This window comes from Pezoporus occidentalis, unplaced genomic scaffold (assembly GCF_034315485.1).
Source record: "Pezoporus occidentalis ecotype Australia unplaced genomic scaffold, CSIRO_AGI_Poc_V1 ctg44, whole genome shotgun sequence".
NCBI classification, from domain to species: Eukaryota; Metazoa; Chordata; class Aves; order Psittaciformes; family Psittacidae; genus Pezoporus; species Pezoporus occidentalis.
This window is the reverse complement of record NW_026915769.1, coordinates 1,350,996-1,367,555: the sequence shown is the minus strand read 5'-3', so window position 1 is coordinate 1,367,555 and position 16,560 is coordinate 1,350,996. Positions and strand designations below refer to the sequence as shown.

The window sequence follows — 16,560 nt, the reverse complement described above, 5'->3', positions numbered from 1 at the left end:
ATTTGCAGTTTCTGTGCAATGGGACTTGTAATTTCAGAGGAAGGTAGAGAGCCACATTTCCTGCGTTTGTTTTGTGAAATAGATGGACTGGCTAATGCAGCGTCTAAAATGTCCTCTTATCCACTGCAAAAGCGGGTAAGAGGATTTCTGAGTGTATTGTAGTAGACGTTCTTGCTCTTACTAAAAATATGCATGTAACCTTGCAGCTTGATCACCGTTAGCGCCACTCTTTCCTGCTTCCTCTACAGCAAAGACTCTGTCCCCTCCAGCCTGTACCTCCTTTCTCTTCTACAGCTTATCAAGCTAAAAATGATTTACATGATTTACCACAGTTGTGGTGTGGAGGGAGAAATGGGTATGTAAAAAAACAGTATTTTGTTTTCTTTGTTTTATGTTTTTTTTTTTTCCTGCCTGTAACACTCACAGCACATGCTGGTGTTTTTCTTCAGGAGAAAAAAGCGTTCCGCAAATCCAGACCTGATGATTTGTGTACTGGCTGCCTCTTCTCTGTCCCCCAAGCCCCACTGCCTTTTGAAGGGAGAGTGGTGGCTGTGTGCTGTTGCACTGGAAACCTCCCAGTGTGGCTGACAAGCCATTTTCTGGCTATATGGATTGTTCAGTGTGTCACCCAGCCACAGTACCTAGGGGTGAATGACAAATGGATTGTGCCAGCTTGGTTCTCTTTCCTGTCTGTTTGGTTACAATTGGTTGATTAAAGCTTTTGCTGTATCCTGAAGCTCTCTGTTCTGGATTATGGGGATCTGGAGATGGAGCAGAGGGAGGCAGGAAAAATCATAGAATTATTTAGGTTGGAAAGGACATTTAAGATCATCAGGTCCAACTGTAAACCTAGCATTGCCAAGTACATCACAAAACCACATCCCTAAATGCCACCTCTACATGTCTTCCGGCATAGCGACTTAACTATTTTCCTGGGCAGCTTGTTCCAATGCTTGACAATCCTTTAAGTGAATAAATATTTCCTGATAACCAGTCTAAACCTCCTCTGGTACAACTTGAAGCTGTTTCGTCTCATCCTAAATGCCTTGCTGCTTCTTCATGTGCTTTTGTGCACTGATCTTTGGGGCTGCAGTGGTGCGCCCAGGAGGTGCTGGTTCTGTTTTCCTTCACTTTAAGGGAAGGCAAGGGCCGAAATACTGATGCTAATGCTGAGAATGTAGCTAGAATGACTTCTTTTTTTTGTTGTTGCTGTCAAAGAGAGAAAGTAAGGATAGGGTGGAGGTGGGATTGCATATCCATCACCTGGCAATTCCACAGGTCACAGTCAGCATGGCCTTTTCATCCTGGGTTGGTGACCATTTGGTTAGACAGCACTACCTACCAGAGGAGGTAGAAATGAGGACTTGGCAGGGGAGTAGGGTTGGGAAGCAGCCTAGAAACTCTGTCTACCTAGTCAGTTCTTATCCTTACTGTCTGCATCTGCCTTCAAAGCTGCTGCTGCTTTCTATCAATTCCCCTCCCATTATTCATCCATTTTGCTACCCTACAGTGCCATGAAAAATGGGCCAGGCTCTATGTAGGGGCAGGCGGTTGTTTTTGAAAGTCAGCAACTGCTGGATCAACAGCCTGGGAAGCTGAGGGCTCTTGATATGAACTGACAGAACTGGGGGTTTGGTATTTTTGTTTGGCTGTGGAACAGGCAGCTTGTGTATCAGGAGAAAAATACCATAATGAGAAGTTTTCATCGGGGCAGCAGATCCACACAATAGCTGTTGACAGAGCTCCAGGAATATTCATCAGGTTCATTCCTATTTCCTTGTCCTAGGGTTTTTTGCATATTTGTCTCATGTACAGAATAACCTGAAATTCTAGATGATAGATAAAGCCTCTAATGGTGTTCCCAGTTTGTTGTGCACCAACATGAAGGCATGACATTTGTGCATCAAATGCCATATGTCCTTCCAAGCAGCAAGCACAACTTACATGGGTAACATACATGGACAGAACTGAGGATCAGTCTGGGTTTGTGACACACAGGAAAGAGAGACTTGTATTTTATGTTTGAAACATGGGGACACAAAGATGGGCAGTAGTTTCTGATGTGAGATCTGAAGGCCCTGTGACAATATGGAGAAGCCAGGAGACTGTTTCAGAAATGACCAAAAGGCATAATTTAGGCATGCTGCCCTGAGGTGGCAGAAGGAGAGTTCTGCTGTGCCGTGGTGTTGTCCAGAGGCTGTCCGTGGTCTGCTGCCTTTTCTGTCAGTGCCTTTTTCTTCTTTTCTCCTCTTCAGATCACGACTGTCTTGGGAGAGTAGGCTCTGGCTGGAGCAAGACTGTCCAGCATGTCCAACTGCCTGCCAAAACTGACCACAGTGCTGCTCAGCCACAGGCTCGGGGCTCTGTCTATCCTCACCGTTTCCTTTTTGTTCTTTGCTTCTGTCATGTTCTACTGGAGAACTGGAGAGGACGCTGAGAGCCAGCTCTACAGCTTGCCTACACAAAGCAGGTGTGAACTGGTTTTGCCTTCCCTTCCCCATCCTACTGCCAGTGGGCCCCCTCCTTCCCCAGGGAATGTGTTTTTTGTGGAGACATCGGAGCGAACTGACCCAAGTTACCTGTTCATGTGCTCTGTGGAGTCAGCAGCGAGGACGCACCCTGGGACAAGGGTCGTGGTGCTCATGAAGGGCTTGGCAAACAGGAACGCCTCGTTACCCAAACACTGGGGCTTCTCATTGCTGAGCTGCTTCCCCAATGTGGAAATCCAGCCCCTGGACTTGACAGAGCTTTTCTCTGGAACACCTCTGGCAAAGTGGTACTTGCAGGCTCAGCAGCGCTGGGAGCCTTATTTCTTACCTGTCCTGTCCGATGCCTGCAGAATTGCCATCATGTGGAAATTTGGTGGCATCTACCTGGACACAGACTTCATTGTGCTTAAGAACTTGAAGAACCTCACCAATGCCCTTGGTATTCAGTCTCAAGATGTGCTGAATGGGGCTTTTCTGTCCTTTAAACCCAAGCATGGGTACATAGAGCTTTGCATGCAGGACTTCGTAGACAATTACAATGGCTGGATCTGGGCGCACCAGGGGCCAGGTCTCCTAACACGTGTGTTTAAGAAGTGGTGCTCCATCAGTAATATCCAGAGCACTATGAGCTGTAAAGGTGTGAGTGCTCTTCCCTCAGAAGCCTTTTATCCCATTCCCTGGCAGGACTGGAAGAAGTTATTTGAAGCCATCAGCCCCTCAGTGCTTCACAAGCTCCTTGAAAACACCTATGCAGTGCATGTATGGAATAAACTGAGCCATGGGACAAGGTTAGAGATCACATCCCAGGCTTTGCTGGCTCAACTGTATTCTCAGTTCTGCCCTGCTACATATGCAAAGGTGAAGAAGGACTCTTGAAGAGCAGCCAGGGCCTGCGGTATGACCTGTGGACCTTTGGCTGCAGGGAAGTTCTCCAACCTGAAGGACACTCAGTGCCTTTCACCTTCCACAGAGCAGGTATTCCATGTGACAGCTCAGTGATTTTGTACCATTTCCAATATCTGCCTCAGACCCTACGTGCTTCAAATGAACCAGAACCTTATTTTGGACTCTTTTGCACTTCAGTAGCTCTTGGTGCTGCAGAGAAAGGTGAATTTGTTCATCAGTGCCTATCAGTTGCTGGTCTATTGCTGTTATCTCATTGTTCCTCTTGTGTATTATACCTCAAAAGCCTCTCTGTAGTTTCAACAGCTGTAGGAACCCTTGGCTTGTTCTCTGTAATGTTTCTAAGTATGTAAATAAATGCCAGGCTGTGCTATAGGACATGGGTTACTGTAGCTTAGGACCAAATCCCATGAGTGGTAAAGCCTCCTACGGCTGATGAAGTATATGGGGAGTATATGAAAAATTCTTAAAGAAAGGGAAAACATTTTAAATCCCTGCAGGGGTCTGTGTAAAGTCTTTCCTGTTTTCCAAAGGTACTTTATTTCATAGAATCATAGAATCATAGAATAGTTAGGGTTGGAAAGGACCTTAAGATCATCAAGTTCCAACGCCCCTGCCATGGGCAGGGACACCTCCCACTAAACCATGCCACCCAATGCTCTGTCTAACCTGGCCTTGAACACTGCCAGGGATTGGAGCATTCACAACTTCCCTAGGCAACCCATTCTAGTGCCTCAGCACCCTAACAGTAAAGAATTTCTTCATTATATCTGATTTATACTTCCCCTGTTTAAGTTTGAACCCATTACCCCTTGTCCTGTCACTACAGTCCCTAGTGAAGAGTCCCTCCCCAGCATCCATACAGACCCCCTTCAGATACTGAAAAGCTGCTATGAGGTCTTCACGCAGCCTTCTCTTCTCCAGGCTGAACAGCCCCAACTTTCTCAGCCTGATTTTTTCCTACTGTTTTACATTCCACAGCAATAGGCCAATTTTTCTGGTCCTCTTCAGGAAAACAGACAGACAAAAGCAGTTTTTACCAGTGTGACGAAAGATCCTTGCTTTGTTGAAAAAAATCTTGTGGGATGTGCATATCTAACCAGTCCTTGACACACTGAGGGTGTCAGTATATGCCTTTTTCTGCATTGCTATGGGAAGGAAAAGCATTACATTCCTTTTCACTTGAATATTGAACACATTGTGGAAAAACAGAGGCAGGCATGTCCACATAAGCAGAAGGACCAGTGACCAGGTCCAGGACTAGGACCAGGTGTCCTCAGTGATCTCATTACTGTCACTGGGGATCTAGTAAATGGATTATGTATGGACATTCATCTAACGCTTATGCAGGTTACACAAGCAGGTAAGTGACTTCAGGCATTGCTGCCTGTAATGGGAACACAAGTGCCTGTACCATGGACTTTTAAAGTTAGGTGAGATAAAGCTGGCTGTGGCTTCTACAAAACCTGGGCAAAGCTGATGCAGTGATAGACCTGCTGTTGATCTGATGGATCTGATGACCATTCTCACAGCTGAAAGCATTTCCTATGTGTCCAAGGCACTGTAATTGTAAAAATGCATTTGAAATTAATGTTGTATTAAATGAGAAGAAAAGAACGTCTGGTTCTGTTTGTGCCAAATCAAAGTTCCTGTCGGAAGGCAACATGTAAGCAATGTGTGATTATTTCTTTTTCAGATATGCAGTAGCTAACAAATAAGAGAAATATGTATCAATTTTAATATGACCTTTCCCTAAATTCCATTATCTGTTTAAAAGTATAGGGTTATCATGCATAAAGAAAGGCTGATGTAAGTTTGATCCAGCTTTTAATATGAGCAGAAATATGTCTCAAGACTTGTCAGACACTGAGCCATGGCACACTGTTGATTAAACACTCCATTGCAGACCAAAAGCAAATGAGTCATCAATTTTTACTCAAAATCAGTTGTATAAAGCAACACCTCAACTTACTCTGCTATTTGGTCCCTATTCCTTTTCCTTCTCCTCTTTCCCCACCCCCCCAAAAAATGTTGCCTGATCACTCTAGGTACTAGTCTTCACTACCAGTGTTGAGGAGTACTGGATATGCTGTTCCAATGTGGTGACCATGGCGGCAAACAACTATCTGTAGCTTGTATTCCTCTATCATCACTGTTTCACGTGTGACGTTTCCTTCAGACAGCAGGAAAATGATGGTGTAAAGGGCAAATTCAAACTCCGGGCTGACACCAATAAAGGTGCTTCCAATTGGCTTGACTGAGCCCTTCCAGCTGAACTGGATGCTCAAAACTTGGTCATCTTTGTCAGGCTGAAAGCACAAATAGAACAATGAATTATTTCTGAAACAGCTGCAGCCAGGCAGATAGAATTTCTGACTCAAGATTTTTGAGAGCAGTGTGAGATTCAGTCATCCTTGCTTTGCCAGGGTGTTATAGCTGGAGCACAGCCTTCTCCCTGTCTTCTGGAGAATGTGTGATCATTTATCTCAGTTAAGTTTCAGCAGTGTTGTGGTTCTGTAACCACCATTACTACTTTTTAAAATAGGGTTTACAAAACAAAAAAGAAGCTAGACCTGAGGGCATGCTCATATTTCTTCTTATATACACCTGGGCAAATCAGGTTCAAAACACTTGAGCCTATGATGGCATTGCTGTGCCTTGATTCATTGCCACAGCTTTTATCTCCATATCCATTTGTCTTACTTGCAAAGGCACCCTGCTTGTTCTTACCCTGGTTTTGTTCTTCCGAGTGACATATCCCTTGTAATCGATTTGGTTGCGCTTTTCCTGAAGGTAAAATTGCACCCAGTTGTGCAGACCTAATATCTGTTTACCACGCCTCGTTTCTCCAACAAAAACATGTTCAAAACCACAAGAATCAGGGCTGTAATAAACCAAAGAATAAGGTTTATTTATATATAGGTCTCTCGCACTGTTTAAACATTTAAATAATTCAGACGGGCATAGGTGAAAGGTAAGATGTACAAGCTTGGTTAGGCTGATTTATGAGTAGTTTTTTTATCTGTCTGGATTTGTTAGGTTTTCTTTCTTACTTTGCACAAATATTGCAATAAAATCTAGCCACAACGTCTTAATTGGATTATGAAGGTTGCTAGTAAGTGCCACAGATGCATCACTGCTGCTTACCCAGATTTTAGCAGGGCTTCTGGCACTGTCTCCCATAACAGATTCATAGACAAACTGATAAAGTACAGATTAGAAAAGTGGATGATGTGGTAGGCTGAAAGGTGGATGGATGAATGAATATATGTCTGTGGTTGAAGGCCTGTGATTAGGGACATAAAGTGCAGCTGGAGGCAATTCACCAGTTGTGTACCCCAAGGGTCAGTACTCCTAGTATCAGTAAGTCTTTAAACACAATCTCTGTGGGAGCAATGAACACCTGAGGCTGTCTTTCAGTCCTTTGTGTAACAGACAGCAGTTTGGCTTATATATTTACCTAAATCAGAGAAGTGGAGAGATTAGCAAGGGCCATATCCATTCAACATACCTGTCTCCTCTTTTCCTGGGGTAGAGCTGGAACCAGATGTCATAGAGCTGATGTTTGAAATCGGCAACGTTTGGCTTTGCTAGGTTTTTTTTAAGCAGATATTCATGAGCTAGCTGAAGGATAGAATACCAGGATACATGCAACAGTTTAGCTTTTAATTCAGTGTTTTTAGTGACTTAAAAATGTCTGTGTTACTCACTTTCATTACTTTTGTCGCTAAGATAGCATCAAGAAAACGATTGTTTTCAGCTATTTCTTCTGGAGTCACTACTTCTGCTACACCAGTTGATGTCTCATAGTTGTCCAATAAGGAAATAAAGGCTGCAAAAAAAAAAGAGAAACTTTCAGCATGCTCATTCTGATGAATGAAGGCTTAATAGTACCTGTGATCCAGACACTGGAGAGTGCCATAATGGAAAGATGCCACATAATATGCCTTGACAGGCCTTAGAGAACAATGCTGCTTTATTTGTCAAGTTTCATTCTTGGGTACATTGTTAGGTGTAAGTCTGGGAGTGACTACAGGCTAGAACACTGCTGGACTTCTTTTTAAGATAAACAGCTCACTATTGATCTTCTTTATGGAACCAGGTGCTGAAGCAGTAATGACCTTATATCTGGCCACCAAAATTACAGACAAGCTTACAGATTTGAACTAAGCTGGTGGGAGGCTTTGTGAGCCTTAGTTCAGGAGAGGAATAATACAGCATAAACCTATACGAGATGGCTTGAGCTTGGGCATGTGGCCACTGAGCAAATGGGTTAATTTTCTCCTTTTCACCCCTTTTGCTCCCTGCCATCACTTCATCTACTCATGCTCATCACACCAAACTGATAGAAAAGTACATGAGGTCAAAAACCTAAGTAATTCCCTGCCAAGTTAGTGAGCTGAAGGAACTTGGTGTAAGGTTTGCTGAGTACCAGAGCTGCCCTCACTTAAGGACAGGATTGTGTGGCTCAGAGAGGAGTGGGGGGAAACAGAGAAAACCAGTGCTCCCCATTATGCTGGCTGTTTGATTAAAGTAACTCTATCTGGAGAAAAGAAAATCAGGGAAGGAAACATGCATTCATAGACATGCTTGAAGTATAACCTTCCACAGAGATGCAAGCAGTAGCTGTGGACTTTGTGTTATCTGAAAGGGCTAGAAGCTGTGAGCAAAGGAGAAAAGATGACTGACATCTTTATCAATACCCAGAATAACATCAAAGCAATGGTAAGACTCTCTTCCATTTCACTTTGTAGTGGAAGAACCACAGAGAAATTTAGATCTGGCTAAGGACAAGGATGTTTTGCCTGAGGCTACAGGTAACATCCATGCAAATGTTGTGGGAACTGGAGCACCTCCCGTATGAAGAAAAGCTGAGAAAGTTGGGGCTGTTCAGCCTGGAGAAGAGAAGGCTGTGTGGAGACCTCATAGCAGCCTTCCAGTATCTGGAGGGGGCCTATAGGGATGCTGGGGAGGGACTCTTCATTAGGGACTGTAGTGATAGGAAAAGGGGTAATGGGTTAAAACTTACACAGGGGAAGTTTAGATTGGCTATAAGGAGGAAATTCTTTCCTGTAAGGGTGGTGAGGCACTGGAATGGGTTGCCCAGGGAGGCTGGGAATGCTCCATCCCTGGAAGTATTCAAGACCAGGCTGGACGAAGCCTTGGGTGATATGGTTTAGTGTGAGGTGTCCCTGCCCACGGCAAGGGGGTTGGAACTTGATGATCTTAAAGTTCTTTCCAACCCTAACTATTCTGATTCTATGATTCTAAGTACTTTCAAATTACATAAGGCCTGATCCTCATCACCATCTAAATTAAATAGGATGTTATATATTAGCAAACACTTAAAACCCAACATAGATTCTTCATGTCATTTCCATCATTAACAAAAGAATGTTACTTCTACATTTTACATTAACAAGAATGTTAATGATTTACATCATTAACAAAAGAATCTCACTTGCAAAAGTTTTTATGCTCTTCAGGTGTTCTTCATTTACGTTGTGAAACAGACGTCTCGCTGCACTGTCACCTTGCTGTGCAGCACCTGCTTTTCCCTAGGAGAAACATTAGAGTAAGACAATGAAAGAAGTAAGATGTCCTTAGAGGAGACAGTGCCTGCCTTTATAATAACCAAAACAAACCCCATAATGCTTTTGGGATTCTTTGTTAGGAATTGTCTTCCTATGAAATTTCAACACCACAGTTTGCCATCATCTGCATAATTGGAAAGGTTGCACTCCATCTTCTCCTCCAGGCCACTGATAGAGATATAAATAGGACCCAAGTTAAAAATATATTTATAATATATAAAGATATATTACAGGACCCAAGACAGACACCTGAAAGACTTTTCCACTTGGAACCAACGCCCAGGTAGCATGGATCATTAATGTGTTCTCTGTACTGTTCCCTCTCCCATTATTAGGAAATCCTGCCTATGCATTTAATGGAAATGATAAAGCACGGGCAAAATGATGTTTTGCCAACACCTTTTCCTATAGTACCATATTGCCCTTAACCCTTATGTGACTTAGCAATTGGTTACCTGCAAATCAATTGTGTAGTCTTTTCCAGGCATAAGGCGGTTAACATCCATATCCCACAACTCATTGAAAATTGTAGAAAGTTCATGATTTAGGGCTTCCCTGTCAAGAAATACAGTGAAAAAAGATGTGTGCTATTATTTCTGTAAATTACTTCTAGCATCTTCTGATGTCACTCTGTGTTCTGGATTTCAGCTTGACATCAGGAGAGCTTTCTCTTCTCCCCCCACCTTCCTGTCAGTGCTGCTCTAAAAAACATAGAGCTCACGGTTCATGCTCCTATCTAAAGAATGCAGGTAAGCTGTAAGAAAACTTGAGCCTTCCCTCAGGTTATTTTAGAGTCCTTTTTAACAAAATTTTTGCTAATAAGCCTTCCTGCAGTTTTCCATGCACTGAAATAAATATGAGGATGGTGGTGGTGTTTCATTCAGGAGCATTCTATGTACAAACAAGCAGTGTAAAGCAAGCAGGAGACTGTTATCAACGTGTAGCAACACTACACAACAGAACAGGAAGCACAGGAAGCAAAGCATTCTATGTTTTCTAGCAGCAATCTTTTATACACCCTTCCTACCTTCCTGCAAGACCCCATGCTAGAGACACTTTCCTTCACCCATATGCGTGGTTATCCCAGCAAAAAGTTAATGATGAAGTGTGACCAAGACTCATTTTAAACACAGGGTCTGCATACAATAAAATTCTCTCATGCGCTGATCTCTGATGCACATACAAACCTACCCAGGCTGGTCCTTTCCTCATTTTAATAGAATTTTATCCTGCATAATAGCTTATAGTTTTCAGAAGTCTGTCCATCAGTAAGATTAGGAAGGGTTATTATTGTGATGAACCACCCAAAAGTACCTCCAGTTTCAAGGGCATTAAGTCTAAACTAATACATAAGACCAAGACAAAGAACAGAGTGAAGAAGAAAGAGAAGTAGATTAATTTTCAAATGACTCACAGTTCAATTAATCCATTACAAACCAGCACATGCACTGATGCCCAGAGAAGGATTGCTTGATGATTTTGTATTCCTCCTCCAAAGTAGATGCCAAGTATAGAAAAAAATGTGCCAACATTTGTCAACAATGGGCATTTCTTTCAAATAATCATTTGGGCAACTTGCCATGATTTTAACTGATTCTCCCAGACTGAACCAAGGCACTTTCAAGCCCAACTCTGAACCTCCTAAGTAGTTACTGTTACATCTTCTCCTTGTGCTCTGGCCAGGATGGAGAGGCTTGCTGCATCCTCCTGCCAGTGGCAAATTCCATGCTTTTTAGCAGAAAAGAGCAAACAAATATTGTGGTAAGCTGAGAGTCTTCTGATGTGCCAGCCTTGATGTGAGCAGCTTGAGAGCCAGGAAGAGCAAAAAGCCAGCTAGGTGGGCACCTGCCCATTACTGGCAGTGAAGCAGCAGAAGTCAGAGCAGAAAAGAGGGCATTAATCAAATGGGGGGAGGAGTACAGCAAGATGTTATGAGAATTCTCTTGTCCTGGACTGCACTTCACGGCTGGCTCAGAAACTACTGGTCTAAGCTGTATATCGAAAGAAACAGAACCAGAAACTATCAAACTGTGCCTGTAGAACTGAGACTTCCTCTCCTCTTCTCCTTCCATTATTGAGCAATCCTTTTTCCCTGGAATTGTCTGTGTGACTGTGGGATGGAACTCATACAGCCTAAGGTTAGAAGCTCCTGAAAAGCATAAGCAATCTGCGCTTGGCTACTTGAGAGCTTGTTGCCTGCAGGAATTCACATCCCTGAGGTAAGAGTCAAAAGCAGCCAGCTGACATTAATGGACCAGATGATAAGATGCAGCAGCTGAGGAGCATATGAACATATGTGGTTTTATATTATATGCAGTATTAGAGTGGGGAAAGAAACCTCCTACAGAAGGGTGGGGCAGACAACCATAACTACTTCATCTGCCACAACTCAGCCTGCCTGTACTGGAATGTGAGCCGTCATGTACCTCAGCTATGCTGGAGGCACCGACAGGCTGGTTTTGCTCAGGTTCTGTGATACTTTGAGATCGTTGTTGATGGGAAATCTACAAGGCTCACTTGAATTTCGAACTGGGCTTGAATAGGTGTCAATACCTGAAAAAAGGAAAAGGACTAAAAATTCTAGTATATGGGAGCCAAAGGATATGTTTGTTGTTAGGGTTAAACATGAATATGAAGGAAGATTTTGGGTTGGAACAAGTACTTGCATGGATCTTACAGTGGAGCAGAAGGAGGCTGGCACAGAGGAGCCATATTCAGCCCTTGCCCAAACCCCAGGCTCTGCTTATACTGCAGAAGTGTGGCTTGTGGCATCACATTATCGATACTGGCTATGCAGCCCAAACGAGGCACCTTCTCAACTTCATGTGGAGTTAGCCTCAAGCTGTACCACAGAAGCCACGAACAGCAGCATTTTCAGCCATTCATTCTTTCCAAAGTCTCGAGAAGAGCCGTTCCTTCTCAAAAGAGCTTACAAATCCACACTAAGCAGAAAACTGTTCATCTCACCAGCTCAGCTGAAGTCCCATGAACAGGATCGGCAAATTCACAGAATAGGACTGGAGATGTTTTTCAAACATCATGTCTACATTCATGTTACCTCGGACTGACCTAATTTTATTGGATCACTTTTCTCTTGTGCTCTGGACCCTCCTGCTGTCTATTCCTCTGCATCAGGCTTATTCTAGCTATTGGAGTGCCACCATGTCATGTTTAATACAGTTTTTACTTTGGAAGTAACTACCAGTGGCGGATAGGAGCCTGCTGTCTAATGAACATGCAAGGTATGTGAAACATTGGGGGCAATGTCAGTTGTTTATTTTGGGGTGGGGTGTTTTTGTTGTTGGGTTTTTTTTTAAATATATATATTTTGTTCAAAATACATAGTATTTTATGTACATATATTTTAGTATGTATGTATTTTGGTAAAAGCCACCTATACAGGAAATCTATCATTCCTTCAACACCTACTGCTCATTAATTGCTCTTGGCAGATTTGTCCTGTTTTCATAAAGCCTACAAGGCCCTGTTTGATCTTTCCTCCTCTAGAAATGTTATGGAATATTGCATGAGCTTATGGAGGGAAGCTCAAGGTGTCTACTCAGGAGAGGGTTATAGCAAAAGCATACCTACAGATTTCAAGCCTCATATTTGTTTAATAAGTATACTTCTACTAAATGTATTCCTGCATTCAGAAAATGTGTCCCAAACCTCTATAGTCACTTAATATTATAAAATAAAAAGCCTTTTCTCTCCTTCTTCTCTGCTGGGTGCTATCACACTATCATCATGAACTTTTCCTCTCCTTTTTGTTGCCCCTTTAGTTCCCAGAGCAGAGGTCCTGTACACATTGTAACTTCAGACTGAAATAAAAAAACTGTATCCCTGCCAAAGCAAAGAACTTACTCAGTGGCTTACATACTCATCTTGTAAAAACTCTTTCTGGACAGTCTTTCTTTTAAAAATGTCCATAAACTTAGCTTACATGTAAGAGGTGAAACAACTTCAAACAGAAGCGGCCAAACACCTTCATGCAAACCCATGACACACAGCATTTAGGTAACATCTTCTTGGGAAAGAGTACTGTGTATTTACTCTCTGCTCTTCCATACAATTACATGTATGACTCAAACCAGAGATTTTTATCATTAATTCTCAATCCTCTCCCTGTGCTGAAATCTCTCAGTTGTTAGATCTATGCTGGATAAATTAGGGGATAAATTATTTCTTTGCAAGTCTGTCCAATTGGATTTTATTCAGTTGAAGACTTGCTTAGATGTGCTTATGTGCACAAACCACCCAACAACAAGAACACTAAGTCTGCACTTGTAAGAGATGAGAAAACTTTTTTGGGAGGCTCTTTGCAATAGTAACTCCATTGCACCAGCAATGTGGCTAGAGCAAAAGAATCTAACATCTCCATTTTGTTGCAGCTTTTGAGTGAAACATTCACATGGTGTGTCTGCTTCGTCCAAGTTATTTTCTTCTATGAAACCTTCATTCTATGCAAAACAATGCCCCAAGAAGTCTTTTATTGCTATAAATCAGAAATGACTCAAGACATGAAGAGAATTAAAAGGTCAGTGGCAAATCATGTGAGCAAGTCAACAGTGTCAAAGCAAGAAAAACATGTCTTGCAAATGGGTCAGATGAAGCCCTTCAAAGAAGGTTTGATTTAACATCTCTAAAGCAAATTTACCTTCAGCGATCCTTTGAACATCATCCAATTTTAAAAAGCCTTTAATCGTGGCATAGAGAAGAAAAGCATTTGGAAAGCCTGGTGAGCGGCCATTTATAGGAAGTTCCCAACCATTTTAAAAAAATTGGTTCAAATGTTGTGAAATACATGCGTCAGCTTATATGGTTAATAGAAGATACAAACAATTATCTTGATTTTCCTCTTATGCCAGTGTATATGTCTTTTACTTGAGTCTAGTGATATTTTTCTTAGTTTAAAGCTGGTAGATGAAATAGCAAAGGACAAATAATACAGATTTTGTAGGTGGGAAGAAAAATGTTGTCTATGGACAAAAACAGGGTAGGCAGTTACTGGGCAAACACTTTGTCAGAGCCCTGGGAAGGCATGTTTGGAGAACCAATTCTATGTTATCAGCTATGTTTAAGCAAAATCTGATCTCAGCATGAACTTAATTTAGCTAAAGCAGCTTATGTTTCACTTCTCTCCCATTTCGTAATCTGAGTTGGTGAAATAGAATGGAAAGAGGAAGTGGGGTTACTGCTGTGCTGCATTTCATGTAACTCCCTTTTACGCATCTACCAGAACAATATATCCCATCCCCACTGCCCTTTGCATTAGAGAAGCATTAGTATGATTTTCTCTTACCCATTAGCCATGACAGGAATGAGTTATTCTCTCAGCAAACACACTGAAAAGGGATAAGGCAACTGGAAGCTCAGAAATCCTCCTGGTAGTACAAAGCATAGAGCTGTCTCCCTTTTATACTCCGTTTGCTAGCTGAGGACTGTCACTCAGACTGACAGGCAGCTCAGGAACGCAAGGGAGAGGCAGGAGGTGCCAAACCCCACAATAAGACATACAGTGTAAGGACAAAACGACATCTCATGCCTCTCTCAGCGCAAGCATGCACAAACCAGGAAGTCAGAGCCACCACTATCAGGCTCCTGCTTAATTTTATCACTGCAGGCAATCAGTATGGAAAAGAAAACAGAAGGTGATGGCAGAGAGACACATGGTGGCCACCACCTTCTCCACCTGGGTTTTCAGATACAGTTTTGAGATCCTTGTATGAACTTCAGACATGAGTCACAGCATTATGTCTGGATTATTTATTAGCAGATTTTTAGATGGCTGGAAGAATTTTGGCCCTGAAATAAACACTGCAAGTCTGAAAGCCTTGACTGAAATGGACAAGGCCATTCTTGACTTGCTGTTCTACCTACAGTTATTATTTGCCAATAAAAAGGAAGATGATAATAAACAGAGGTTGCAAACATTACAGGTGGGGAAGAAAAACAATTTATGCTTGTTTATTTACAGCTTAAATTGCTAGTTACAACCTTGTAAATATTTGGAAGTATTATAATCAGGAAATAGTGTATAAAGGCAGCACTTTGCATGTACCACTGGAAGCAAGTGGTGGCAGGTGCTGGCAAGTGGAGGTACCCACTCCAGTACCTGTCCTGGGATGCATGCATTCATCATATGGCTAAACTAACCTTCAGGTGGTTGAATGCTTATTTTTGTTTTATAATTTTAAAATTCTGTTCTTCATAGCTATTAATTTCAGAAAACCATAGCTTTAGATTTAAACTGTATATGCATACACAGAAGCCAAAATGGTTTGATGTTAGGCCACCAGTTATAGAAATGGTTGTGTACTTCTGGTCCATGTAGCCTTCAAAGAATCATATTAGAGCCAAACAAAGCTCCCAGTAGTGGAGATACCTGACACATGGAAATGTACAGGGGACAAAACACACAGCTAGCTCACTTAAAACACTTAAAAGTGAAGATTCCTTCTTACGTTGGTAGGGGATACTTATGTATCTCAAAACTGAATATCCTTAATTTTAACTGAAATTTTCTTTACCCTTTTTTTGTTAGTATTTATTGCAGTTCTGGGTAAGCAAGGAGAAAAAATACAGTTCCTGAATGCAGGAGTTATTTCTCTAGGCTTTAATTTAAAATACAAAAGCCAGTGGGTATAGTCTATCTGTAAGAAAGTTGCAGCTCCTTTATTCACACTAGCAGAAGGAGCCCTGATGGGAGCCCAGGGAATTTCCATTTACAAGCAGCAGCATCAGTGGAGTCAGCAATTTTCAGTTAATATTTTATAAAATTACAGGTCAGATCAGTAGCATCACTAGTAATTTCATAATCATGTACTTAAATCTCTTGTAAAACTTCTATCCTATGATTTAGACATTGAGCTAAGAAAAACTTAAGGATCCCAAAGAGTGTAAAATGGTGTAAACACTGCCAATAGAAATGAAGCGCTGATCAAAGGCAAATGAGATTGGTGCAGAATCTGGGTCATCCCTGGGTCTAACACAGGCTGTAGGAAAACCTGTCCAGAGAGCACCCTTGCTAACACCATGGGTTGGCTTTCTCTACTGAGAAGACCAAACAGTGCTTTGTCAAACTGGGGACACTGTTTGCTGTGCAGGAGCTAAGATCAGGTTTTGCCTGCTCTCTGTTCTTCTTGTCTGGCACAAGGCAAAAGGGGAGAGTATTTAGCACTGTCTCACTCACATGTGAACAGCATTTCCAAAGAAATAGGGCAACAGACTTGTGGAAGATGCTCTGCCTGACAAAACTGCCACCTCAAGCATCAGATGCTGACCTATAGTAAGGTCAAGGATCAAGGAAACCCTGTGAATAAGACCCGTTTCTAAAGCATGTAGGCATCTGTGTGCATTTCTGGCCTAAGTATTGCACTTTTCCAACCAAGGTAGCCAGTGGATAGGTGCTGGTTTTTTCACCTCTGGTCAGGTGCCTAAACTTGCCTGAAGAGGGAAGAGGCTCGTTCAGCATTAATTTAGACATCCTTGGTGGATCTAGAGAGGGTGAGTGAGGACACTGTGCTTTGCGTTCTTCCAGACCAAAGCAGCCAAGAGGGCTCAGACATGCACAA

The 16,560-nt window shown here is 42.3% G+C and overlaps 2 protein-coding genes across 4 annotated transcripts in view; one reads left to right on the top strand and one right to left on the bottom strand.

The window, feature by feature from the left end:
- The window catches only part of LOC134172070 (lactosylceramide 4-alpha-galactosyltransferase-like), a 28,378-nt gene extending 24,608 nt beyond the window's left edge, over window positions 1-3,770 (top strand). For 2 of the 3 annotated variants that reach the window (XM_062634845.1, XM_062634843.1), the window contains exon 2: window positions 2,256-3,770. In XM_062634845.1, the coding sequence (XP_062490829.1) occupies window positions 2,307-3,365 (1,059 nt within the window). In that variant the 5' untranslated portion in view covers window positions 2,256-2,306 and the 3' untranslated portion in view covers window positions 3,366-3,770. Of the gene's footprint in view, window position 1; window positions 356-2,255 lie in introns of those variants that run through there. The other variant, XM_062634844.1, reaches the window with a different exon arrangement.
- A 1,432-nt stretch (window positions 3,771-5,202) lies between these two features.
- LOC134172068 (poly(U)-specific endoribonuclease-B-like) lies at window positions 5,203-14,621 on the bottom strand. The gene is made up of 7 exons (XM_062634841.1): window positions 14,289-14,621; window positions 9,442-9,541; window positions 8,854-8,950; window positions 7,103-7,224; window positions 6,904-7,016; window positions 6,123-6,276; window positions 5,203-5,701 (listed from the first exon to the last, which is right to left on the bottom strand). Exons 1-7 carry the CDS (start codon window positions 14,297-14,299, stop codon window positions 5,444-5,446), a joined length of 855 nt encoding a protein of 284 aa, XP_062490825.1. The 5' UTR covers window positions 14,300-14,621; the 3' UTR covers window positions 5,203-5,443.
- Window positions 14,622-16,560: the final 1,939 nt, after the last annotated feature.